Here is a 24,332-nt window from a genome sequence, read left to right as displayed (position 1 = left end):
CGCGAGCTGAATTCTTTCTGTAAGAACAAATGAACACTGCCGTTACTAAAAACTAAGGTGCTGTTTTGTGGTGCAACAACTCAAAAGAAAAGCTGTCGAAATACTATGATCACCTAAACATCGTTGAGTGTTTCTGTCATGAGAATCAAGTGGTTTTATTATTAAAAACCCTAATTTAACAGACAAGTGAGGACTCTGAGCTGTTAGACGTGCATTATACAGTTGATCCCATCTATGATGATTAGGTTTTAATTACTTTACCAGCAGTATCTACATAAGCTCAAAATGTACACTTCCAATGCAAAACATCTTATCTTTTTTGTAGAACAGGATGTGTCAACTGAAGACACATGCTGAACTTCATGCTTGACCGTCCAATTGGGGAAAAAAGAGTCACATCACTTGTTTCTGGTGGATTTATTGATGGCTCATCAAAGCCCTGGCTAGACGAGAGGTGTAAAATCAACACAATGACCATGCGTATATAATTCATATATTCAGCTACAAGTTCTTTGAACTCAAAACTCTTTGGTGACAAAATAGAGGTAAACAAAGATGCTGCAGTTTGAGAAAATAAATGGTTAAAACATTGACCTAGTACAAGCATTACATGCTTTAGATAGAAGGAGAAACACAGGATTATGGCCCTGCACACATTACTATAGTGATCTATTGCCCTGCTTGTATGGTTAACTGATCGTTTGTTTCGGCTTTGTGTTAAAGGGTAAGTTTACTCGAATTTCAGAAAAGTATATCTTTGCATGACATTTCATAGGGACGGTTTCTTTAAGTTTAACCCTTTTAACTAATCGCAGTGATCAGCACTGAGACAGTTTGTAAAATGAACTTCAGACTGATGGAGGCCAGTTTCCACCAGTCACTGCACAGAAAGGTTCAAGTGTGTAGAGAGAATCACTTTGGGAGTGAAACACTGTTTTTGTGAGCGTGCGGACACGTTGAGGGAGACTCTCTCCACTTGAGGGCCGGGCTGATTTTAAGAGGAGCTATTCTTTAATCTCCCAGATGCAGGTCAGCGGCAAGTTGCTCATCTTCTCCTCGAACACGTTGTCAAAATCTTCATTCTGGGCCACTGTGAAGACATTTTTCCAGTCACCTGCTATACCTGTTCGGATACGGAAAAAGAATCTGAGATGTACCCGTCTGTACTTGTCTGCTGCTTAGTCATTTTCCATCATTAAAAGTACATTTCTTCTCTGTAAATGATGACAAAAGTAGTGGAAACAAACCTTTGCGCATGGTTTTCTTCTTGTAGCGGTTGGTTTCAACCAAGTCCTTGTAGTTTGCTTTGGGGTTGGTGTTCATGTTTTTAAAGGTGGACATCTCCACAACATGATCAATGGCTTCATCTGTCAGATCTTTCCCCAGGAAGGCACAAAGCTTCACAACTTCTCCTCTGAGGTCCTGTCAATCAAAGATGTGTATACAATATGTGCAAAAACAGAAAGGCCCATAAATCCAAAATCTGCAGGAAGTCTTTGTTACCTCATGGCTGTTGCATCCATGCACATTAGTTAATCATTGCTACAGTGCTCAACTCATTTATATACTTTTATCAAGGTCAAGTTCTATAAAAAAAACAATAGAAAAAAGAAGATTCCTAACCTTCAACATGTTCTCATATTGCACAAAACAGATGTTCAGTTGGTCTCGTGCGTTGTGATAATCACGGATGTGATCAAACCATGATCCCATGTAAACTGTTGGAGAAAAGATTTGTGTGTCAGCGCTGAAAACTAAAGGTGAGTGATACTTGCTGGTATTGTATGATGTTAATGTTTGTTTTCTAAAACTTAACTAAATACTAACCTTACAAAGATAAAGTGAGATACACAAACAGATGTTTTATTTGAAAAGTGAAATACCTCATTTCAACCATCCTACACGAGTAGATGCAAAAACAGAGTTGTTCAACAATGATTCTGTTCTGTGTTCTTACTCTGATGTACTTAAGGAACCCCATAATACTGAACCTACCGTCACCATCCAGGAACTGCTGAAAGAAATCCTCAAAGCTCTGAGGTGTTTCCAGCAACACCCAACTGTGGGCAAAGTGATAGAGCGACACCAGGACATCCTTGGGGTTCCTCCAAACATACACAACCTAAAGCAAAAAAAAACATATACGTATTTTGTGAATTCGGCTACAGGCGGATGCTTAAATCAACGCTTGAATTGAATCGAATATTGTAAATTACCTTGATTTGTTTGGCTTTCACCCCCTGAGGTAACATGTCGGGGGGGAGATGCGAGCGAAAGACTCGAGGATCAGTCCTTTCTCTGAAAGGGTTGTCCGCAGTTCTCCCCTCCAGCCAAGGAACTCTTGACCTGTTGGTGGCATCTTCTGCCGATTCAGGGTGTGCAGCATCCATGATCTGAACCAGGATCTGCTGCATCCATATTGTACCTGCAGAGTCAAATAAAATATAGGATGTTTTAAATACAACAGAAGAAAAAGAACATACCAGACCAGCCTGTTTCTGTTACCATCATTGTATGTGGTGCAAATAATAAACAATATAGAAACACCTGTCAGCACCATGAACTACAAGTAAAATCAGCAGCTCTACAAAACAGTTTCAAACTGAACATTTTAACCTTCATGACAGTTTGTTGTATTCAACTGCACTAGGTTTAGCTAGACAAAATAGTATCTAATATTTGGAAAAACAAAAAAGCAATTTCAGAAAAGCCGACAGAAGGTCTGCAATATGTGTTTGAGGGAAATATCCAGGATGTGAAACTGACTCAGCAGTGAAAAAAGGTTCAAAAGATAAAGATAGAAGCTAAAGCTACAGATCACAGTGTTAAAGTGAACCACCACATCACCTGGAGTTCAAGACAGAAGACAATGACAGGAGTTGTTCCTTTACAGGAACAACTCTGTTCCTGTAAAGCCGGTTATGTCTGTATTCACAGTAACAATCATTAAAAAGTGAAAACGCCATCTGTATACATCCAGTACACCTTCAGTGCTAGTTAATGATGTGCTGACGTATTCTGATAATGACACAAAGTTTTAAAAAATCTTACACGGCTGCGAGTGTCTATCGCGCAGAAGAGTTTCTGCGCTATAATTGGCCAGTCTGCGCTTGAGGGGCGGGGCTTAGCGAAGGTTGACTTGAGAAAACATGCTTGCCATTCCTTTGAAAATACTTGAAGGCTCTAGAAACCAACGATAAACCAGCGGACAATTTGAACCTTGAACAACATTGAAAAATACAGCAATGTATTCAAAATAAAAATAAGTGAATGAAATTTTTTTTGGGGTTGAATATAATTTTGATTCAGTTCTGGAATTTTTTGAATACATTTTTCTTTTTCATTTTTCACTTTCATATAGATTTTGATATTCGAGGTCTTATATTTTTCCGTTTCAGATTTTATATTTTCAGATTCAAATATTTTTTTCACTTTCAGGTCGTTTTTTTTTCAGTTCAGACTTTTGACCCTGATCTAGCGTGGGGACTCCCCCAGCTATTCTGAAGGAAACTTTGGAGGTAACAGTTGTTTGATAAAAAAGCTGTAAAAGTGTCGAATTTAGCAGAAAGTTATAGAAAACAACTGACCTGACTTGGGGTACGTGACGAGGAAGATGTCAGTGGGACGGATCTCAAAATGCTGCAGAGCATCAAGGCCTGTTGGTCGCAATTCGTCCTTGACCAGAAAGTTCCTCCTTTTGTACTTGAACAAGTAAGGGCTCACTAGGTTCAGAGAATCCATGGATGCTAAAACTAAATGTACATGAGAGTGAATTCATGCAAGTCTTCTTAGTATTCTTAAATATGTGTATTAAGTTTGATATGTTCCTACTTACAGCAGGTGAACAAGTCAAGAGAAGCACTTGAAGGGATCCACTGCAGCCTTTTCCCCACTGAGGAGTGAAGACGTGAAGACGTGTGTGTTAGAGCATTGTTCCGGTCCACAACTTGTTTCACAACTTGTTTAGTCTTGCGTTTACCAAGGGTAAACAAGAGGAACACGTTCTGTGCACCAGGTACATACAAGAGGAACACGTTCTGTGCACCAGGTACATGTGGTGGGAAAAAGAGTTCACATTGGAGCGGTTTCAAACCCTGGTTGAACCCTGTTTTATTGTGTGACTCAGATTTAAATTGTAGCTGCTACCTGCCTCACAAAGCTGCTGGCATGGCTGTAGGCTCAGATGTCAGATAATTGCACATGCCAGTAACGTAGATGTGTGCATGTGCCAGCTGATGATTGGCAAGTATTTGAAATTGTGTAAATTGGTGTGTTTTGAAATTTTCCACAGTGGACTGGGAAGAGGGTGTGTGTGTCCAGTTGGGGGGGGGGGGGCTCCACAGGATGTGAAGGGGCTTCAAAGCCCGGGGAAGACGTCCCTGGCCCCCATGCACTGCATGCTTATACTATAACTCTTTGATTTGTTTTCTATATCAGCTTAAAATCAAATTCCCATACCGCGAGTCGAAACCGGACCGCATGGGTGAAAACTATCCTTACCGCTTGAACATCAGGATCATATCCATGCATTTTTTATGACTTTTTTCGACATGCTATACTATGGCTTTTTAAGGCGCGATTGACTAGGACATTTTATTACAAGTCAAACCTCAGAAGAAACAGATCTAACTTGAAGAAATAAATTAAACCAAATTACAATAAATTACTCCCCTTTGCAGGTACAAAAAGGAGAGTAAAAAAGGGAGAAAACATGATTAAGTAAATAGTCAGGCCAGCCGTAGCCTACTACGTCCAGTAGAATAAAAACCATCAGTATGGCCAGAGATTCAGTTGGTCCAGGGAAGGGTGCTGTTGTGGCCGGTTTGGGGATGATGAAGCATCCTGGCTCTTTATGTAATGAGCTGAAGTCAATATGCAGTTCACCCAAAGAAGCCGACAACTGAATGTCTCCTCGTCATGGCAAACACGTATTTGCATACACACAGACACCTTGCACACATCATTCACACTCACAGAAAGATACATTGGCAAAAATATACAATCTATAGTTCATTTTACATGTTTTTTTATGGCAGACTACACCATGAGTTTTTTATGACTTCTCTTATCTCTGTTTTTTATGGCATACAATATCATGACTATTTTCTGACATTTTTGTGACATATTATACTGTGACTTAGTAATTATAAAGTTGGGTGAGATTGTGCAGTTATTAAATGGGTTATGTTGCCCTCTATTGTCTAAATAACAAAAAAACTCATGCTGAACGGTGCTGCCTTCTAATGCTGTCGGTAAAGATTCGAATCGGCGTGAAGCGTAAAACGTCCATCAAAGGTGAGGTCAATAAAATGACTTCGTCAGTAAAAGTGGTGGATTTATATAACTGTTATGGATATCCTAAATTTAATTCCGATCAAAAGCCGCACGAACCACTTGATGTATATAGTTATAATCCAATGCTGTGCTTCCGAAAGTACTGCATAACGAGGTTCCCTGAACGCCTCAATATCCTACGGAACCACGTTAGGGACACATCTTCGCTGTCACCGGTTCTGTGTCCTCGTGCAGACGTCGGCATGTCACGGTATGCATTTTGCCGGTTTCATCTTGTCATTAGTTGTTTATCTGTCACTCGGTGTCGAGGTGTCAGCCGTTAAACACGTTAATCAGATCAGCGAGACTCTTCTGTACTAGCCAGGAAGCTAGCAGCTAAGTGGCTAACGTTAGCTAACAGCACCCTCAAGGTTGGTTAGTTAACAGAAAAGTAACGATGCTGAGTAAGTTACTCTCATTGCTTGTAACATGGATGAACTTTTGATTTAGTTAACGATACATAGAGGAAATATGTGCGTTTTCCTCAAGTAAACCTTTTCTTGTTTCTTAAAGTTTGTGTTTTTCATGGTTCCAGCTGGGTGTGAAGAGTTCTGGTCATGGCTCTGAAGCTGATCCAGAGATTTCCGCTGCTCAGGCAGGTCGGGATTCAACGCTACCTTCCTGTTGGACCTGTGTGCACCACCGGGCTCCTGAGGGCCAGCGGTGAACTGCCTGTATGTGTAGCCTGCCTGTATACCTCAGCTGGCGGCTGCATCTGGAGACGGGGCTGCAAGAAGTTCCAGCTGGACTGCGGGACGAGGAACCTGACCAGCATGGTTAAGGAGCCGTCCTTTGTCGCTAGCAGCTCTGTAGGACTCCACAGAGATTCGGGACCTCGGTTCAGTCTGACCCAGCTGCACCGACCCACAGCTGCAGAGGAGCAGGCTTTCCTGCAGCGTCTCGGGGGCTGCTCCTCCTCCCGGCAGGTCTTCACACTGCTGCGCACCGTGGGGATCATGTCTGACACCATGGCTGCAGCAGCACTTCACCGTGTGGCCGACCTGGAGCAGGAGAGCGGCTCCCTGAAGGACCCTGCGGTGCTGGAGAAGGACACCATCAGGGCTCTGTGCTTCCAGCTGGAGCAGGACTCTGTGCGGCTGACGGATGCTGGACTGGTGTCAGCTCTCCTGGCCTGCACCCGCCTCTTCCTGGATCCGTGGAGCACGCTGATGGTGCGGCTGGTGTCCGAGAGCCAGGAGCGGCTGGACAGAGGGCAGATGAGTGTAGGGCAGCTGTGCACCCTGGGCCGGGCAATGCTGGCTCTAGAGGGTCCTGGCTGCGTGGTGCTGGAGCAGGTGATGGAGCAAATCCAGAAGCAGGAGCCGGCCCAGTGGAGCCTTGCGGATCTCACCGCTGCCTATAGATTTCTGCAAGGTAACGTGGGTCAAGATGGAAAACATCGGGACCTGCTGAACGCCATGCACTCCCACGCCGTGACCGCCACCTCCCGCATGGATCCTCCGGCTGTCAGCGGGCTGCTCAGCGCTCTCGTGACTCTGAACCAGACGCAGGCCATGCCTCTCGTGATCAATCTGTGTAAACAGGCTGTACGGCACGTGCCTCACTTCACCGACGAGGAGCTCACCGTTGTGCTCGGGGCCTTGATGCACTTCGGCCACAGTGATCATTACTTTGTGGAGGCGATGGAGAGGTATGTGCCCACAATGACCTTCACATCCCACCCAGAGACGGTCACCAAGTTGATTCAGTTCTTCGGCCGGAGGAACATCCTGTCCCCGACTGTATTCGATGCCGTTGCGGAGAGCTTCGTGTACCGAGCGGACGACTACAGCACCAGCCAGGTGGCCAGGCAGATCATGGCTTTTGGAAAGCTCGGCTACCTTCCTCCCAACGCTGGCGAGGTCTTCAGGAAAGTTGAAACCATCCTGCGGACGCGCTTTTCACACTTCCAGCCCCGGACGCTGCTCAACCTCCTCCACTCCTGCACCCTGGTGGAGAGGTTCCCTGTTAACTTTGTCTCCAAAGTGTTCAGCAGTTACTTTCTACAGCAACTGCAAGGTAAAGCATCCTGTCAGACACCTGCGATATGTACAAGCTTCCCACAAACGCATGCTTAAAAAGAACACTAATAGTGTTGCATTTATGTTGATCTATTCTACACACACAACAGCTATTAAATGGGGGGAGTTTTTCCTCTTGAGACACATTTGTGATATTGGGCTTATAGGCTATACAATATACAATTGACTCAAATTGCCTGTGTTCCAGATCAGGGCACAGGATTGGACCGGACCATCCTGGCACAGCTGACTCAGCTCTACATGACTTTGAAGTTGGAGTGTCCTTTCTATGAGGTACAATATGTAAAACTATGTCAACAAAAGGAAATAATGCAAGAGCCTCAAACCTGAATACACACCCTCTTACAACATGTCATCCTTGTGTGAGGTTCAGTGCATTCCAGTTATGTGATAAAACCTGTACAGGTGACTTTCTACCTGTGCTTTTATTCTGAAGGCCAGCCACTTCATGTATTTGTGTTACTTCACGCCTCGTGTTGTCTCCTCAGGGTCCCAGGCTCCTTCCCAAGTACCGCGTCAAGTCCTTCCTCATGTCTGGACGCTCTCTGGAGACGCCCGTGGACCCACATCTGTACAACTCTGTGAAAAACGGGCTGGTGGATTTGCTCGGGGCTCGTTCATACTTTGGATCCAAAGTTCTGACGCCGTACTGCTACACGCTCGGTAACATAACAGCTGTTTGTCTCCTAAATGTGTCCTGTAGTCAACCTAAAGAGGCTTAACATCAACTACCTTTGTTTTTTGTGTGTTCTTGTAGATGTGGAGATAAAACTTGATGAGGAAGGATATGTTCTGCCTGCCAGCCATGTTGACGATGTATACAAAAGGTAAATGGTGTTATGTAAAATCTGTCGAAGCTGGCGTGGTTTAAAAACCGGTTTTAACGCATCGCTCTGGGTGGATTGATGTGTTGCAGGATCGCTCTCTGTATTGACGGACAGAAGAGGTTCACTACAAACACCAGGCAGCTACTTGGAAAAGAGGCCATGAAGCAGCGACACCTGAGGCTTCTGGGATATGAAGTCGTTCAGGTTGGACCCTCATCTTCAGATTTTCATCTGCCCAAATTGTTTAATCCAAAATGGTGCATAGAATTAAAGTGTCACAGGACCTTCTGACTTTTCTTGTTTTTATGAAATGACTAAAAAGCGTTTCTTTTTTTTCTAGATTCCTCACTATGAATTTGAAAACCTGCGTAAGAAGAGCAGTGTGGTGGAGTATCTGCACCAAAGGATCTTCCCTCACACGTACAGGCTGAGCTGGTGATGATGCTGTGGATTACTTTAGTTGAGCCCCAACTTGCTTCAAGAAATCCGTATTTATTTTTTCAATTAAGTGTACATACAAATAAATAATGCCTTTTTAAGTTATTGATTTTTGCATTTCTACATATTTAACTTGGCAATAAAAGTGAATTTTGTATAAATTACTTTTTGCATGACTTCAATGTATTGTTTGAAAAATATTATTTATTTTGTTCTTGGCATCAAATGCTGCAGAAACTGTACAAAGTTAAGAGAATCCCAATTCAAACAATCACCTCAGATAGATATGAGCTCACTAATAGAATAATAATCAACTTTTAATGAAAGATACCTGATTTTAAGATGCAGTTCATCGTTCGTTGGACAGAAGATGCTGTGGTTTTTATTGCCGCACTCTAAAGGCTGGGAGTGTCAGTTGGATAAATACAAAAAGGCTATGATACATGTAAAACTAGCACGAGTGTTCGGATTGCACTTTTATGTAGCAGGAATTTGAGGAAGGCCAAACTCGTCCACCAGGACACCATCCTGAAACACAAGAGGAATGACCATTAATGAAAAAGCTCTGTAAGTTAAGGAGAAACGCGTATAAAAATCTTAAAACTGTGTTGTACCCTGTTGACCGACTTGTCGCCAGGCATGCCCTCTGGGATGGAAGGCGCTGTTGCAGCGTCATCCAGGTAGGAGCTGTCGTCGTCCATCAGGAGCTCGTCTCCCAGAGCATCCAGCTCTGTGGACAATTCGCAATTAGTCACAATAACTGGCAGATTATAGTCAAAGCAAAATCCCCATCCTCAAAGTATTTTTACTGACCGGCCTCCAAGTCGTCGTCGTCAATTTCAGGTGTGCCGTAGCTCCTGCCCAGCGCCTCCTGGATGTCGTTGGCATCCTCCATCATGTCCCCGAGCTCATCTTGAAGATCCTGAATAGCAAAATAAAATAAAACAAGTTCAAAGTTTGCACTTCATCCATCGGATCTGTAACAAAGACTTCACATGGAGTCTGGTGGCTTTAAAGAGTGCATTAATGGCTATGTAACAGCTTCAGATCCCCATCTGAAACATAGACTGTATATCTCTTAAACAGATATTAATTTCTTTTGAGGTGAGCCTTTCTTTTAGGTCGCTAAAATGCGTTTTGCTGCTGTTTCGCCCCGTTCACAGTTCTACTTTGCTTTGCTTCTGTGCCTGTACTCCTGTCTGCGTCTCCAAGTGGGGGCCATGCCGACCGCCATCATACACTGTGGATCATACCTCATGCAGCCCTCAACACATCCAAACAATTCCTTTTTCAGTCTACTTACATTTACTTAATTCCTAATAATATGTTCCGGTTGTGAGCTTTGAGTAATGTGTGGTTACCCTTCACTTCTAGTCCACTGTAATATATTTAAAGTGCCTCATTAGGAGGGGAATAATGGCGTGTTATCTTTAAATATATACACAATTATTAGCTGTGACGCCATCTCATCTGCTGAGATCAATCATCTCGGTCGGTAAATCTGTATTCGCAAAACAAATACCTCGATCTGATCTATTTTCACATGCTTGTATGCTTTCTTCATGTCTTTAAGGCCGGTTTTCATGGCATCAACCTAAAAATGAAAAAAGCAAATGTCAGCAGAAAGATCCATTTTCTTGAGTTATTATCTTTCCAGATGGAAGAAAACATCATCCGGTAGATAATTTCCTGTCTTACTGTGGTTTTAGTGTCTTTAAGGGTCTGGATTGTGTAGTTTGTTTGTTCCATGTTGAACGACTGCTGCATGAGGTTATCTCTCTGGCTCTCATACCTGAAGATGTAAAGATGATATAAAGTTAGACTCTCACAACAATTGACATAAGGGAACAACTGAGGCTGATAACATAAACATATAGCGCTTTTATAGTTAATTTGATATTATAAACACTAAATAAAAGTACTTACATCCGCTTCTGCTTCAGAACTCTCAGAGCTTTCTGCTTGACCATGTTCTGGTGAATGAAAAAAAATGATTGGTTATGAATGGGACATAAGTACATAATAACTTCTTAATATTTGATCAGATAGTTCCCGATTTAAATACAATATTTGACAATTTAAGGCTGTATTTTCTTGAGGCAACGTTATGGTGCAGCTGCATTTAACCTTTGAGAACTTCATGTATTATTTTATTAAATAAATATGTTTACATCTCATTTTCACTGATACGTGACTTTGGGTCCTGGATGGCAGCACCCTAAAGGGTTTCAGGAGCCCATTATCTTCTTTGTCTTACAGCAGCATTGGACACTAAGTCTCACCTTTGAGGGCCCGTCTCTCATCTTTTTCATCTGGTCCTTGTACTTCACAAGTTCAACATCTAGTCTGGCAATCTTCTTGTCCACGGACTCCGAGCGAGAATCAACCTGCAAGTGAAACACAGACATCAGCTTTTGATTATTATCTGTATAATCATCTTAAAAACGTGCCTTTCAGATATAAATATAACCAATTTTAATAAATGATGAATATCATGGAGGGCCTTTTCTTTAGGTGTACAAACATAGTAGGATAAATGAGGCTTATCGAGTACCATTACACATATCATCTGTTTCTTCCTCCTCCCAGGTTGGGTAATAATAGCTCTTCCCACTCAAATAACCAGTATAACTGGTTGCTGTCAGCCTTTTCACCCAGAGAGTGACGTCATGTCTGTTACATGTCAATATAAAGGCTCAAATAAATAATGCTGATTCATTACGTGAACAGATCAACCCATTGTTTTGTTTAAATCTGGAGTTTGTCGACCGACGCTGTCAATACATTGTGTTGACAGCGCCCAATATGACAATCCTGTCTGCTATCAGTAACATAATAACTATTAACTATTAGGCTCGTTGAATGTGACAGCGTAGCATTTAAATATGGCAAACGTTGGCCTGCTTTCTGCTCATAAAAGTTAGCTAACTGTTAGCTAGAAGGGATCCATCTTTGTTTACTTTGTTCGAGACAGCGTTCAAAAAGTTAAATCTGGGAAATACTCACGTTTCCGATGCAGTCTGAGAGGTTCGGCGGTGGAGCCTTGGGTGTTCCCCTACCAAATATGCGGTTCATTTTGTAAAAATTAAGGCTTTTGACTCTTAAAGAAAGCTACGCTAGCTCGCTGACACCGTCCACCGTCCAGCTGAAGCAAAACACCCGGAAGAGACTGTCAGTGACGTCAGAGGAGTCACGTGACAATTGCTCGCTCAGCCACGCCCTCGAGACAGCTCTGTTAGGTTTTTATTAATTCCCTTCGTGTTTACAGTACTTGTTGTGTTGGTATTCATGCATAATTAAAAAAAACAATTTTATTGTTATTTTTCTCATCTTTTTTGCTAAACAGTGAGAGACAAAATATGATATGTAGCCCGTATAACACATCTAAACAGATTTTTACTACAGTATCACATTAATAAGGGTGGGAGTTCAATTTCCATATCATTTTTCCTAGATCAATTCATATGTTCTATTCATGTTACCACACAATGGGAAACAGGAAACCTCCACTGCACCAGAATGAAAACAAAGTCCAGTAGACATTAAAGACATGAGCTGACTTAAGTAAAGAAAATAAAGTTAATCAAAATCAGGATAAACTCTCAGATTAAATTGTGTTTAAATGTATTTTTGTTTTAATATTAGGGTAAGCTATTTCACTCATTGTATAGACTAATTTACTGATTTATTAAAATTGATATTCATCATTTATAATCCAAAATGTGATGAAAAAACCCATCAGATATTTTATAAAAAATGTTATCTGATATTCAATATTTAATTATTTCATATTTACCAATTGGGCAAAAGCAGACAGCTACTGTGCTGTATTAAGAGGATAAAGCACTGACATGCTAATGATGTGCTTAAATGTTATTTACAAATGTGTTTGAGTTTAATGAATCACCAAACACCTAACCTGGAGGCAGGGATAATGTACACCATGCAAAGTGAAGGTAAGAATGGTTTACTATCTATCCATGTTCTTCTTAGTCTGAACACCTGCGCTAACGTTGATGGCTGTTATGAATCTTCTGCTAATGCCAAGCTATGTGTATGCAACCATCAATCACTGTAGATCTATTTCTTGTTAACCTGCCCACATATATATATATATATATATATATATATATATATATATATATATCAGTAATTACATATTCTGTCCTCTGGAGGGAGCTGCTGGTTTACAGTAAACCTCACTAACACTCATCTGTAAAAACTAAAACTGCTCTTTATTTATCAAAGTGAGATTTAAATAAGCCACCTTGAGAGACAGCGTTTTATTTCAAAACAAAAATATTCAAAGTACTGATGCAATGCAAACATAGAGAGACATTTCTGGCAGAGTATCACAGTCAAATATTACAGAGTTTACAAATCAAAACTGACAACAAGATGAGTTGTCACCGCAAGAGAAGAAAAGCAATGTTTGTTGAACTTGCTTTAATATTTAGCGCTTCAAGCACAGTATGTTTTGAATCAACACGTCAAAGCCAATATACAGCAGCAGCAGGTTTAAACGCTAAGCACAGAGACTGAAAAGAAAACAAGGATGTCTTGGTCACAGTGGAGTTTCTTAGAATAATGTCTCTTATTTTGTTGTCAAGTAACAGAACGTCTGTGCTTTTATCTATTTTTATGTCAGTTTACATAGAGATTTGTTAATAATAAAACAGTTTCCCCAAACCCACAAAGCTCTGGTTCAGGGACACGAGAGAGAAACAGAATGCTTCTGAAAATGGATTTTATTTCTGAATTACGTAGCTGACCTCTAATGTGATGTATGAGTTTATACCATGAGCGATCATGTGTTTATATAATACAGAGTCTATTTGCAGTACATTCAACATAACAGCACAGCCCATCGAGCATACAGGCTGCCGATGCTGCTTTATCATAGCAATGATCATTGACATGCTACGAATACAGTATATTTCAATGTCTGCGTAAAGTCATTTTTGTTATCTATGCAAAATAACGTATATACTATCATACTGTACAGTTGACAGAAGAAATGGTATTTAACCAACTTGTTTAAACAGCTATTCATGTTTTCAGATTGCACTGATGAGAACAGTTCCCTACAATAATAGCGTGAGTGTTTCAATAGGACTATGTGTATCATAGTAAAACGCCACACAAAGCACATGTGATTGAAATATATACCATAAATTGAACAACTTATCAAACTGGACACAACTCCAGAGTCAAAGCTGTTACAGAGCCCTCTTTCAAATTTTAAAAGCACATTCCAGTCCAGGATTTTTAAACATTTCTCATCGATGAACTTCAAACTTTGATGCGGTTTGCTGAGTTTTATTTTTTTCGACCATGAGTCTCTCACATTGTGGTCAATCAGCACAATTTAAACGCTCACCAACAGAAATGAAAAGGATTATGGCACATACGTGATGTCAGTGACTCATGCAGCTATACCACTAACATGTTAACTGCATTTAAAAAAACAGTTGCTGTTTGACCCCACTCACTCATCATTACTGAAACCATTTTCCGCTGCTACAAACATCCGTTATCCTGGACTGTTGAAGGCACATTTGGTGATAGAAAGATTATAGTTGGAAATGACAGGAATACAGAGAATTTGAAAAAAAGCATGAACAAAATTGAATGAGCATACAACCATACAACACTGATGTGTGAAGGAAAATAATCAACAATTTTCTTGGGAAATGTTGGCATCATATTCTCATTACCTCTTCTGTGATATTGTTTGGGGACGTCCCACTCATAGGAATACGTGTAATCTATATAATTAATGAGTTCAGTTCTTTCTTGGAAAGGAAATGTTTACTGTTGAAGACAAACATTTTGGTCTTAAACCAAATTCTCTCCCAGTTCACTTCCATCTAAATACACAATCTGTCATGAGGAAAAATATTAATCAACGTGGCGCACTATTTATAACGAGAACCTTTCATTTGATCTCTGAAATGAAATGTTGGCACTGGTTAAAACACAAGTGATAATGGAAAAAAAACTCTTTAAAAGAGACAGAACTACATTGCTGATGTGACATGGGTTAGGCCCAGGTCATGTGAGTCTTCTTTTCCAATGTGAGAAATTGAAGACAGTTCCACTGCTAGTCATGTCGGCTTTCTAGTCCCATCTTGGTTCCCCAGAGGAACGGCGGCCTCCCTCGCGCTGGGGGTCTTCCTGCTCCCCGACACCTTGTCCCCCTTCAGTTTGGCCGAGAGGCAGAAGTCCTTGAAGCAGCGTTTGAAGTTCTCATCCAGAAAGGCATACAGGACGGGGTTCAGGCTACTGTTGGTGTAGCCCAGAGCCACGCAGAAGAAGTAGGCGGCCATGATGGCGGTGGTTTCGGGAATGCCCACGAGCGCCTTGACCAGGATAAAAATGTGAATGGGCGTCCAGCAGACCACAAACACAGCCACCACGACCACCACCAGCCGCGTGATCCGCCGCAGGTTGCGGTCTTTTTCCCTCGAGCCGGACAACATTTTGACGCTCTTCAGCCTCAGGACCAAGAGGGAGTAGCACACGGTGATGATGAGCACAGGCACGACGAAGGCAAAGACGAACACGCATATCTTCATCAGCGTGTCCCAGTACACGTACGGCTCTGGGAACTGTAAGGCACACTCGGTTATGTCTGCAGGGGCAAAGGAGAGAGGAGGGCAGAAAAAGTGAATTAAGTGATGAAGTGCACTTGTGCTTTATCGTAAATAGAATTCCACTCTGTTCCTTTATGCTATCAATTTAGCGAGCGGTTATGGAACATCTAATCTGCACTCGAAAGGGAACATTTTGCTCTAAACTTTTTCTTACATCATCTATATTCAGGAAGGATGATGCATGATGTGTGACTAATAGAAAACTCAGCAGTGACAGATGATAGAATATATATTCTGCTCTTAAAATATTATCAGCACATGCTTTAAAGTGAATGCCCCATCTTTTTCAAGGTTATTAAAAGGATGGCGGAAGCTCTTCCTCACCGCTCTTCGTCTGGGTGCCACCCAGGATAAAAGCAGGAATGCCCGCCGCTGACGACAGGATCCAGATGCACACGTTGATCATCTTGGCGTTGATCGGAGTGCGGAAGTCCAGGGCCTTCACCGGGTGGCACACAGCCACGTAGCGGTCCACACTCATCATGGTGAGGGTGAAGATGCTGGTGAACATGTTGTAGTAGTCGATGGAGATGAAGACCTTGCAGACCACCTCGCCAAAGGGCCAGGTGTTCAACAGGTAGTCCGTGCTCTGGAAGGGCATTGTGGTGGTGACGAGGGCATCGGCGAGAGCCAAGTTGAAAATGTAAATGTTGGTGGCTGTCTTCATCTTTGTGTACCTGTTGAACATGCATGTGATAGTGAGGAGGAGAGAGATGACCAGAGCTATGCCTGACATAGCAGCCTTATATTGTTTGGCTGACTCTTTAGAAGACCTTCCTTCTTGGCTCATCATAAATCAACATTGTTCATTAATCAACACTGCTTGAACCCAAAATGAAAGTCTGATGTTCACTCTCTTTTAGCTCTGCTTTTGGTCTCCACCAACTCCTGAGTGGAATAGCTGGCTCCTTAGCTGCTAAATGCTCCACTATGTTCACCAGCTAGACACTAACTTTGCTAACTTGTGTAACTGTTGTTTGTTGTGGAGCAGGTAGCTTATTTTTATCTGAGCTTTGTCTGTCTGCTGAGAGTGGAAACAACAGCGATGAGAGCCGCGAGAGTGAATCAAAACCTAAACCAAAACAATGAGCTGAAAGACGCTAAAGTGCTCCGGATTATCTGTGGGTTCATCAAAAGCGACCCCTTTCAATTTGATCCAATGTTAATGGAAAAACATTGATCAGCTTTAACAGCACAAACAGCTTTAAAGCCATAAAGGTTGCACTGCCATGTCAGATACTTCTACTAATGGCTTATAGCTCAACGTCTAATGGCCTATGTTGACGTTGTACCTTTAGTGTTTGGATGGGGATACTTTCAGATGTTGTTTACACTAAATCATCATAAAACACCTTGTTACTGCAGTTGAATCGTCCTCCACGGAGCAACTAAACAGTAAAACGTACAAATAAAATTGGCTTTCACCGACAGGCGTCGCAATCAATCTGATTTCAGGTAATTGTGGATGCCACTGCTGCATTTCACATTACATCAAAAGGAGATTTGTTGGCTCTCACACACCATAAATAAGAGCCAATGAGGTGCAAGCAGGCTATCAGTTTGATAAAGCACCACTGGTTTCCACTACGATTAATATCATGTCCACCAGGCTGAGGGAAATGTACAGAATATTGTTACCATATTTTGGAGCTTGAGGGTTATTAGATTCATAAAAAAGGCCAATTTGAAAGATGGCAGAATCAATGCCATATTGGATGCTTTACAGTTTACACATTTACCACTGAATTAAAAATGACAACATTAATCTTAACAATTTGTGTCCCTTGTGACTTACTAGGTTTAAAATGAATATATATTTAGATGCTGTCCCAGCCACTTAAGAGGACCTATCTCTATTGAGTATACGGGCACAAAGAAGAACTATGACATAGACCAGATGGCCTTGAGGTCACTGTGAAAGCCCAAGGGTTGGTGCCAGTGCCTTCACCAGAAGTAATAACATTTACAGTGACTGTGGAGGAACACATTTTTCTGCATGGGCCTCTGTTGTTTTCTGTATTTCTAAAAACATATAGACTCCACTGCATGTGTCAAAAGACTTGTCTTATTTTTCCTCAATTTCCAGAATCCTTCCTGTCAACAATACATCTTTGAATTCAGATTTAAATCACAATAACATGTCTATTATATTGCTACATAAACATTGATCTTTATCCTTCTTGTATTATACTTAAAATGAACTTACCTGATGATCACATACATGACGAGGCAGTTGCCCAACAAGCCGACCACAAACACCACGGAGTAGACTGCAGTGATGATGGGGATGATGGGAGACATGCCTTCCGACTCCCAGTTATCATCGTGGGTCACATTGTGGCTCTCGGAGTATCCGGACATCCAGGCTGAAGAATTTACCGGACAGTCTTCAAGCAGGCACTTATTGTCTTCTTTGAATATTTCAACCGGAGTGATTTCCATTTTGACACCTGTTTGTTAAAAAACAACTTAAAAATAAGACTAAAATGATAACACTACATGGAAAACATGTACATGGCAATCAGTGATGTGGCGGTTGATACTAATGCTAATAATTAAGGTAAATAAGGTAACACCGGTGTGACTGAGGCAGAAAAACGCACGCGAAAATCACAGATTCAAATGAAAAAAACAACCCCAAAAAACATCATAACGTGCAAAACCATGACATTCTCATAAACTTCACACTGGTTCCTGAGCCACTTGTAGATTATGCAAAACAGTCGGATATAAACACACATGGAGCTCCATCCTTTTTTGCGAAAACACGTCAACACGTCAGTGTAATTTGAAGCTCGCAGGTTACTCACCTTGATCGAACCGAATTAGCGGATGCAAGCTGAAAAAAAAAAATACGTTTAAAAAAATGTATTCGGCACGTTTTGTTTCCTTGGTGAAGATTACGGCTCATCAAAGTTTGTGGATGGCACTGCGCGCCTGGAGAGCAGCAGCGGCGGCTTTGCGGACACTCGTGCACACGCACTGATGGAGAGGCGGCGCGCAGTGGGGTTCTACCCACCATACACACACACACACGCACTCACACACACACACACACACACACACACACACACACACACACACACACACACACACACAAATACACACAAATGTATATATAACAGCCAACCATCACCCAAAATATGAGATGACAGAGCGATGACAATAACCTGCAGACACACAGCCTCCTACAATCTTATGCTACAGTGGAGTAAAACATTTTCAAGACATCTCCGATTGTCTTAATGGGGAATTTAAAAATGGCTAACCCACATTAAAGTATAGCATATGTAATTTATTTGCCCTCTAAAGATGTCCAATATCTATAAAAAATAAAGTCAGATTAATGTCACAGCAGTTATCTTTTTCTGCTGTAAATTCTTAAGGACATTTGGGGGATTTACTCTCAGTGTTAAGCGAGACACTGGGGGAGGTCGAGGGGGAGACATGAGGGGGAGGTATGCAGGAGAAATGAATGTGGGTAGTATTCAGCTCTGGGGTCACTGGGCTTTGCACTGCACATTTCTGTTCCAGTGGACAGAGTCCAGAGGGACAGGGGAGGCAGGTGATATATGACCAAGGTCTGGTGTAGGATTCAAAACACCAGAGCAGCAAACAAGACGACCCATCATTTCACCTCCTACGTCAATCTAAACGAATACATTGATACAAACATATCTCAGTATGTTGCTGCTTTGCTATAACATCAACATTTGGAGCAACATATATATTTTGTTCGAGGGTGCACTGAAACACATCTTTATACGTATACCTACTGTACATTGTTGTTTTGAATTCAGAAGCCCTCGTCAGCCTGATTTATGGAGCTCTTTTCTAAAGGATCCCCTTGGTGCCAGGAACCAGCTCTTCTTTATCCTGCATTTCTGGCACCACAGGCTGAATGAACATAGTATTATGATAGCCAGGGAAGCGTGTCAGATGGCAGATTGCACAAATGCATGAGGTGCATCTTCAGCTAGTCTTATTGTTTGGTTGCGTCTAAATCAGCTAAAAAAATAGTTGTATCCACTACAGAAAATAATAGGTATATCTGTGCAGGGTCTCACAGGTTCTAGCTGTACATATATTAATTAAATACAACAGATTTAGGTTTCACATATGTAAATGTTGACAGTACTTTATACGCACCTCACCCAAGTCCATTTAGATTTCTGTTATTGTTTTATAACAGTTTGTTCATACTACCTTGATCAAACATTAGCACCTCTTTAGTAAAAGTGCTTTACAGATGACTGACAAGCCGAAAATAAGACAAATATAAACAGCAAAACAACTGAGACTAATGCACATGAGAATTAATAATTCTAAAAGGGAAATAAATTACAAAACAAGTAGATACGGTAAAAGATAACATCAAATGAAATAGGCGTTGATAAAATAGAAGAGGCTTTTTAAAATGTTGAATTTTGAAGTGGAATACGTAACATCACAATGTAACTATATAAAAGCAAAGCCCATATAACAATAACAACTTATCTTATTTGGTTGGTATTTTGCCACCTTTATCAAATGTGCAAGCTCACTGTGGTTGAAAAGGAAAAGTAACTTCCTCAATACATTCCCACATACCAGGTTTTAATGAGAAAAACATATTTAAAGGAGAAAAAAACATTATTATTTGAGAAACAGCAGTGGGTCTGTGAGACTGAGGAGGTATCGCAAATGTCAACAAAACACAATAGGGTCACGTTGTTAACTATCACTTTATTTATATCTGTGTATAACTGGTTTCATACAGTACAGTTGTTCATCATTTCTTCTCTTTAAGAGATCACTAGATTATTTTCTTCAGTTGTATTTAAGACAGCAAACATAATGGCTGCAGGGTTTACATGAAAAAAGGAAGCATACAAATGTCTGCAATCGATGCATTCGGGCGATGTTTTATGTGAATATTATGCAACAGTAGCATCATGAACTGAGTCATCCTCAGTATGTCATCGCATGAGGATGTTAAAAGAGCTCATTTGCTGAAATTCCTCAAGGGCCCTTTGGAAGACATGGATCTGTGCGCTTCTGTCAGTAATTATGGTGAATATGAGTAGAAAAACTAACGAAAAGTCAAAAGTCAGTACTGCAGGGAGAACATAATTTAAACAGTTTCACTGCTGACTCAAACTATAAGTACGAGCTCATTTTTTCCTCGGGTATCTGCTTCCGTTGCATTTCTTTATTGTCAGAAAATTCTCTATGCAGCAATCAGGTCAATTAGTTGGGAGTTATTCAAATTAAGGAAATAAAAAAGTATCTGTAGACACATATTTTGTTATCCACACGGATTGCTTAACAATTAACAAAACTCTTAAACGTATGAATGCAATTATCTTTTATATAGTCTGTGGCATTGACGCTAAACTCCACTTTACGTAATCATGCAGCAAGTTTTTCATTAAAGCTTGAAACCAGAGATCTGATCTTTGAATGTGCTGAATGTCAATAAGACAACCCAATTCTGATGCAACGACTCAAAATTAGCTTCTTCTGGCTCCACAAAGTACTTTTTTACTTTTTCTTCCATCAACTGGCAGATTTTATATTCCTGCTGCTCGAAAATTCACTGACAGCAATGTGGCTCGCTCTGAAATACTGGTGCGAGGTCACAGACTGAACTGCCTTGGGGCTCTGCAGAAAAAGGCGAATTCTTTCCCACAACCTGGTCAAAGTTCAGTGTTACAGCATCCCAAGTGTTGGTTTGAAGATGAAAATGAATCTGTGAAATCTGCTTCTCACCCAGTGCATGCTGGGATAGGCTACAGTCTGTTTAGAAATAAATAAAAATTCAAGAAATTCAAGAAGAGAAGACAAGAAGTTGAGTGACACTGATTCTGACAATGAGAGAAACTGTTACATTACATTCAATCTGGTGGTAAATAAATTAGTTTTGTCTAATTATCTCTTTGCTGTGTACAAACAGCAGACACTTTATTGAAGATTATTTGAAACTTAAATTTATTAAGACCCACCTGTCATCACAAAGGTTCCATATTGAACCGAGAAGATTGAGTCTTATGCCACCTGAGCAGCACCTGCTGCTCTCGTGTTGCACTGGCAGACCGTTTGGAAGGATTATTTAAATCATCAACAGTTGTTTAATTACGTTGCAAACATACCTGAAAATGTTGGAATGCAGCCATGTTGCATAGTAATTATATTGTTGGAACGCAGCCATATTATATAGTAATTATATTGATGTGCTAAAGATGTGCTTTAAAATCGATATTTTTACGTACTTTGTACATGTGAATTATATTTCTAAATGTTCGACAACGTCGCTGTAGAACTAAAGCTTCGCTATAATCTATTGTGTGTTGTAACCATCTTAAATCCAGTGTAAGCTCCGCATCGTTCTGTGACATCCAACCTCCAGGACCTTGACTCTAACCAACCAGATGCTACAACTAATCCTGATCTCTGACCCCCCCCCCCCCCTGCTGCAAAGGAAGCTCAAGAGAATTTATCCTCAGGAATCAATACATTAAATTAATATTCTGACTAAATCCCTCATCCTTCCCTCATACACTATACTCTATCGAGCTTAAGGTCAACACTTGTAAGAACCGACACAATTCTGTTCGTGTAAGTAGGTCGGGCTACATCCACAATGAGAGATTAAAAAGATTTAGAAGATTACTTTGAAAGTCTGTCTGTGCTCAGCAACAAACAGCATCAGATGTGACTCAAGTGCTATTTTGAGAGCGAGCACAGAAACCTGGGATTCGTAGCTCCTCCTTTCCCAAATGTTTCAATGCTTTAGTGACAACAACAACAAAAAATGTTCCAACATGCTACAATATTTTATCTCCACACAAAATGAACACACAATGCAGTAAAGATAATGATTAACCATCTCCATCTCTATCCTAATAGCTACTTTGCAGCATGACAGCTTTGACTTATTGACATTTTTAACCAGAGTGCGAAGCCTCCATTGTGTGAAAACACATCAATAATCCAGTTCTGACAGGAAGGATGATTGATCTAGCTGTTGACTTACAGTACATGCAACACTGAAGATGACATTTGGTTTGATCATAGGTTGCAGGTTTTGTGAAGTCGTGTGGGAGGCCGGTGGAGAATCTATCACAGCTTTGTCTGAACTCAAGAGGCATGAAAGGACAGATGGATGCCATAACATGTTTGTGTTTCCTTCAGATGCGAGCGGGTCAAAGAGGAATCTTGGATCTAATTTGAGTTCAGTCCGTGAAATCATTCAAGCAGAGCGATGCCTTTTAGTTGCTGTGTGCCTGATGTTCACTAAAGGTTCCGTCTCGAAAAGGATATCTGAGGGAGGCAAATTAAAGCCTGGAAGTCTTTTTCCAACAAAAAGAGATGAAATGTAAAAATGCAAGAAAAAATGCAATTACTGTTCTGTGGAAAAAGCTCTTATCTGTCAAAAGTGTACTCCTCCATTCTCCTCGGGTCATTAATATGCGCTCACGCCCCACAAACTTCTTCATTCTGGTTAAATCTAAACCTCCCCATTACATTTTTCACATAATCTACACATTCCTCATAATTAAAAGCAGCAACAAATGACCCTTATGTTGTTGCCTATTTTCCCATTGTTCTTGATTTCTACATCATCTTAGCAGTAACAGTAATAGAGGTCACTATTTGATGCCTGCTAACAAAGCAGCTCTCCCTTGTGTGCATGTTTGTGTTGTTTGGTGAGAGCGAGCCTTTATATAATGCTTCACTTGTAAGAAGAGGCAGAGATAGAAAATGTGTAGGTTCAGAGGAGAGAGCAGCTATTTGAGGCTCGAGGGCTTCTCTGTAGGATTCATACAGTGAATGTGGGAAATTGATTGTGTTGTTGTTCTGCTCCTCTCAACATGGAGTCGGTAGTAATGCGTTTTTTTTTTGCAACAGGAAAAAATATTTCACAATCCCTGTATCCTGAGCTGTCGTTCAGTGGACTGAAAAGCAATGTGTTCCTCCAAAACTGTGTTTTGTTTTAGTATCTGAATACATGACTCCTAATTTCAACTTATTTTGCCATTTCACCACCAGAATGAGATATGAATTTAACATAAGACAGAAAAAAGAAGACATCAGTGGTGTGAAAAAGCCCTTGAGGCCAATTAGTGATTTGGGGTTGTATAAATAAAACTTATTAAAACTTACTTGACCTTATGCATTCATCTTATGTTCCAATCAAACACATACAGACATGTGAATGCAACCAAAGTCCCCCCAAAAGCCCATCCATTCTGTAGGTGTTTATGAGATCCACTTTGAGGTGTGGAGCCAGAGGGGCACTCAGTGTTTGATCTACGACCCGGAGGAGCAGCCGATCATCTCCAAAAATGCTGACTGTGCTCTGAGCGAGCGGGACATTTACAATCAATGGCCGAAGGATTGGACTGCACACAGACTGCTCTCTACATCAAAGTGAGGGGGGGGGGGGGGGGGGGGGGGGGGGGGGATTTAGGGGTTGATGTGGTGAAAAAGTTGGAGAAGGAGGCAGTGTGATGGAAGATGTGGAACGAGGCCAGAGATGTTGACGCAAGTGAAGACGAGAGACTTTTACAGAGAAAAATCATTACTTATAATTGTAGTGTCCTGATGTATGGACTGATGTTCCAGATGATATTTAAATATAATTTTAAAAATGTAGTCATAACTTAGTCACAACAGTCATAAATTAGCATGAATATCCTAAGCTTAAGTTTTGTTTTACGTGGGTTGTATTTTTGTTTAATTATAAGGCTGTTAGATTTTGGAGGCAAACAGTTACAAACTTTCTTGTTACATAAAAATATTGCAGTCCAGCTTATGAAAAACTTCCTGAGAAAACAAATCATATTTTGTTAATTTGTTTGCCTGCCTTGAATATCACTGTCCTCGTGCCAATATGATACAATTCTATATTAAAGAACGGACCACAAATCTACTGGAGCCTGATATTAAACAGAGAAAACACGCTGTAGAAAACAAATAACTGTCTCACAGCGTCAGCATCAGCGGCCAGTGTGGAAGCTCCCTGCAGACACAGCTGTGTTTACTGTTTCATA

At 41.0% G+C, this 24,332-nt stretch overlaps 4 protein-coding genes across 6 annotated transcripts; 1 reads left to right on the top strand and 3 right to left on the bottom strand.

The window, feature by feature from the left end:
- Positions 1-402: 402 nt before the first annotated feature.
- On the bottom strand, positions 403-5,230 carry LOC142937365 (amine sulfotransferase-like). The gene is made up of 7 exons (XM_076080240.1): positions 3,836-5,230; positions 3,588-3,752; positions 2,217-2,425; positions 1,996-2,122; positions 1,624-1,718; positions 1,248-1,422; positions 403-1,123 (listed from the first exon to the last, which is right to left on the bottom strand). Exons 2-7 carry the CDS (start codon positions 3,739-3,741, stop codon positions 1,005-1,007), a joined length of 879 nt encoding a protein of 292 aa, XP_075936355.1. The 5' UTR covers positions 3,742-3,752; positions 3,836-5,230; the 3' UTR covers positions 403-1,004.
- Positions 5,231-5,429: 199 nt separating this feature from the next.
- On the top strand, positions 5,430-8,805 carry fastkd3 (FAST kinase domains 3). 2 transcript variants are annotated; one of them, XM_076080238.1, is made up of 7 exons: positions 5,430-5,545; positions 5,870-7,353; positions 7,564-7,649; positions 7,865-8,039; positions 8,134-8,203; positions 8,293-8,407; positions 8,544-8,805. In XM_076080238.1, the coding sequence occupies exons 2-7, from the start codon at positions 5,892-5,894 to the stop codon at positions 8,640-8,642; spliced, it is 2,007 nt and encodes a 668-aa protein (XP_075936353.1). In that variant the 5' UTR covers positions 5,430-5,545; positions 5,870-5,891; the 3' UTR covers positions 8,643-8,805. The 2 variants fall into 2 exon arrangements, with proteins under 2 accessions (XP_075936353.1, XP_075936354.1); XM_076080239.1 differs by lacking the exon at positions 5,430-5,545 and adding an exon at positions 5,596-5,738.
- A 20-nt stretch (positions 8,806-8,825) lies between these two features.
- On the bottom strand, positions 8,826-11,806 carry chmp5b (charged multivesicular body protein 5b). Its single transcript, XM_076080241.1, has 8 exons — positions 11,648-11,806; positions 10,924-11,028; positions 10,568-10,614; positions 10,340-10,433; positions 10,164-10,235; positions 9,455-9,563; positions 9,256-9,371; positions 8,826-9,169 (listed from the first exon to the last, which is right to left on the bottom strand). Exons 1-8 carry the CDS (start codon positions 11,714-11,716, stop codon positions 9,119-9,121), a joined length of 663 nt encoding a protein of 220 aa, XP_075936356.1. The 5' UTR covers positions 11,717-11,806; the 3' UTR covers positions 8,826-9,118.
- Positions 11,807-14,748: 2,942 nt separating this feature from the next.
- LOC142937508 (delta-type opioid receptor-like) lies at positions 14,749-18,310 on the bottom strand. 2 transcript variants are annotated; one of them, XM_076080475.1, is made up of 4 exons: positions 18,256-18,310; positions 17,504-17,705; positions 15,622-15,974; positions 14,749-15,275 (listed from the first exon to the last, which is right to left on the bottom strand). In XM_076080475.1, exons 2-4 carry the CDS (start codon positions 17,656-17,658, stop codon positions 14,749-14,751), a joined length of 1,035 nt encoding a protein of 344 aa, XP_075936590.1. In that variant the 5' UTR covers positions 17,659-17,705; positions 18,256-18,310. The 2 variants fall into 2 exon arrangements, with proteins under 2 accessions (XP_075936590.1, XP_075936591.1); XM_076080476.1 differs by lacking the exon at positions 18,256-18,310 and having other exon boundaries at positions 17,504-17,748.
- Positions 18,311-24,332: the final 6,022 nt, after the last annotated feature.

This window comes from Anarhichas minor, unplaced genomic scaffold, assembly GCF_050575085.1.
Source record: "Anarhichas minor isolate MPS153535 unplaced genomic scaffold, ASM5057508v1 ptg000074l, whole genome shotgun sequence".
NCBI lineage: Eukaryota > Metazoa > Chordata > Actinopteri > Perciformes > Anarhichadidae > Anarhichas > Anarhichas minor.
This window is presented reverse-complemented; position numbering and strand designations above follow the sequence as displayed.

Coding starts and splice junctions, on each gene's coding strand:
- chmp5b (XM_076080241.1), bottom strand. CDS start 11,716: ATGAACCGCATATTTGGTAGGGGAACACCCAAGGCTCCACCGCCGAAC. Junction 9,564..10,163: donor TGAAAATAGATCAGATCGAG/GTATTTGTTTTG, acceptor TTTGCTATTCAG/GATCTTCAAGATGAGCTCGG. Junction 9,170..9,255: donor GCGACAAGTCGGTCAACAGG/GTACAACACAGT, acceptor CTTGTGTTTCAG/GATGGTGTCCTGGTGGACGA.
- LOC142937508 (XM_076080476.1), bottom strand. CDS start 17,739: ATGGAAATCACTCCGGTTGAAATATTCAAAGAAGACAATAAGTGCCTG. Junction 15,975..17,503: donor GTCATGTATGTGATCATCAG/GTAAGTTCATTT, acceptor CATGTTCAACAG/GTACACAAAGATGAAGACAG. Junction 15,276..15,621: donor TGGCACCCAGACGAAGAGCG/GTGAGGAAGAGC, acceptor TTGCCCCTGCAG/ACATAACCGAGTGTGCCTTA.
- LOC142937365 (XM_076080240.1), bottom strand. CDS start 3,741: ATGGATTCTCTGAACCTAGTGAGCCCTTACTTGTTCAAGTACAAAAGG. Junction 2,426..3,587: donor CGTCACGTACCCCAAGTCAG/GTCAGTTGTTTT, acceptor TTGACTCTGCAG/GTACAATATGGATGCAGCAG. Junction 2,123..2,216: donor TGAAAGCCAAACAAATCAAG/GTAATTTACAAT, acceptor TTTTTGCTTTAG/GTTGTGTATGTTTGGAGGAA.
- fastkd3 (XM_076080238.1), top strand. CDS start 5,892: ATGGCTCTGAAGCTGATCCAGAGATTTCCGCTGCTCAGGCAGGTCGGG. Junction 7,354..7,563: donor CTTTCTACAGCAACTGCAAG/GTAAAGCATCCT, acceptor CCTGTGTTCCAG/ATCAGGGCACAGGATTGGAC. Junction 7,650..7,864: donor TGGAGTGTCCTTTCTATGAG/GTACAATATGTA, acceptor TTGTCTCCTCAG/GGTCCCAGGCTCCTTCCCAA.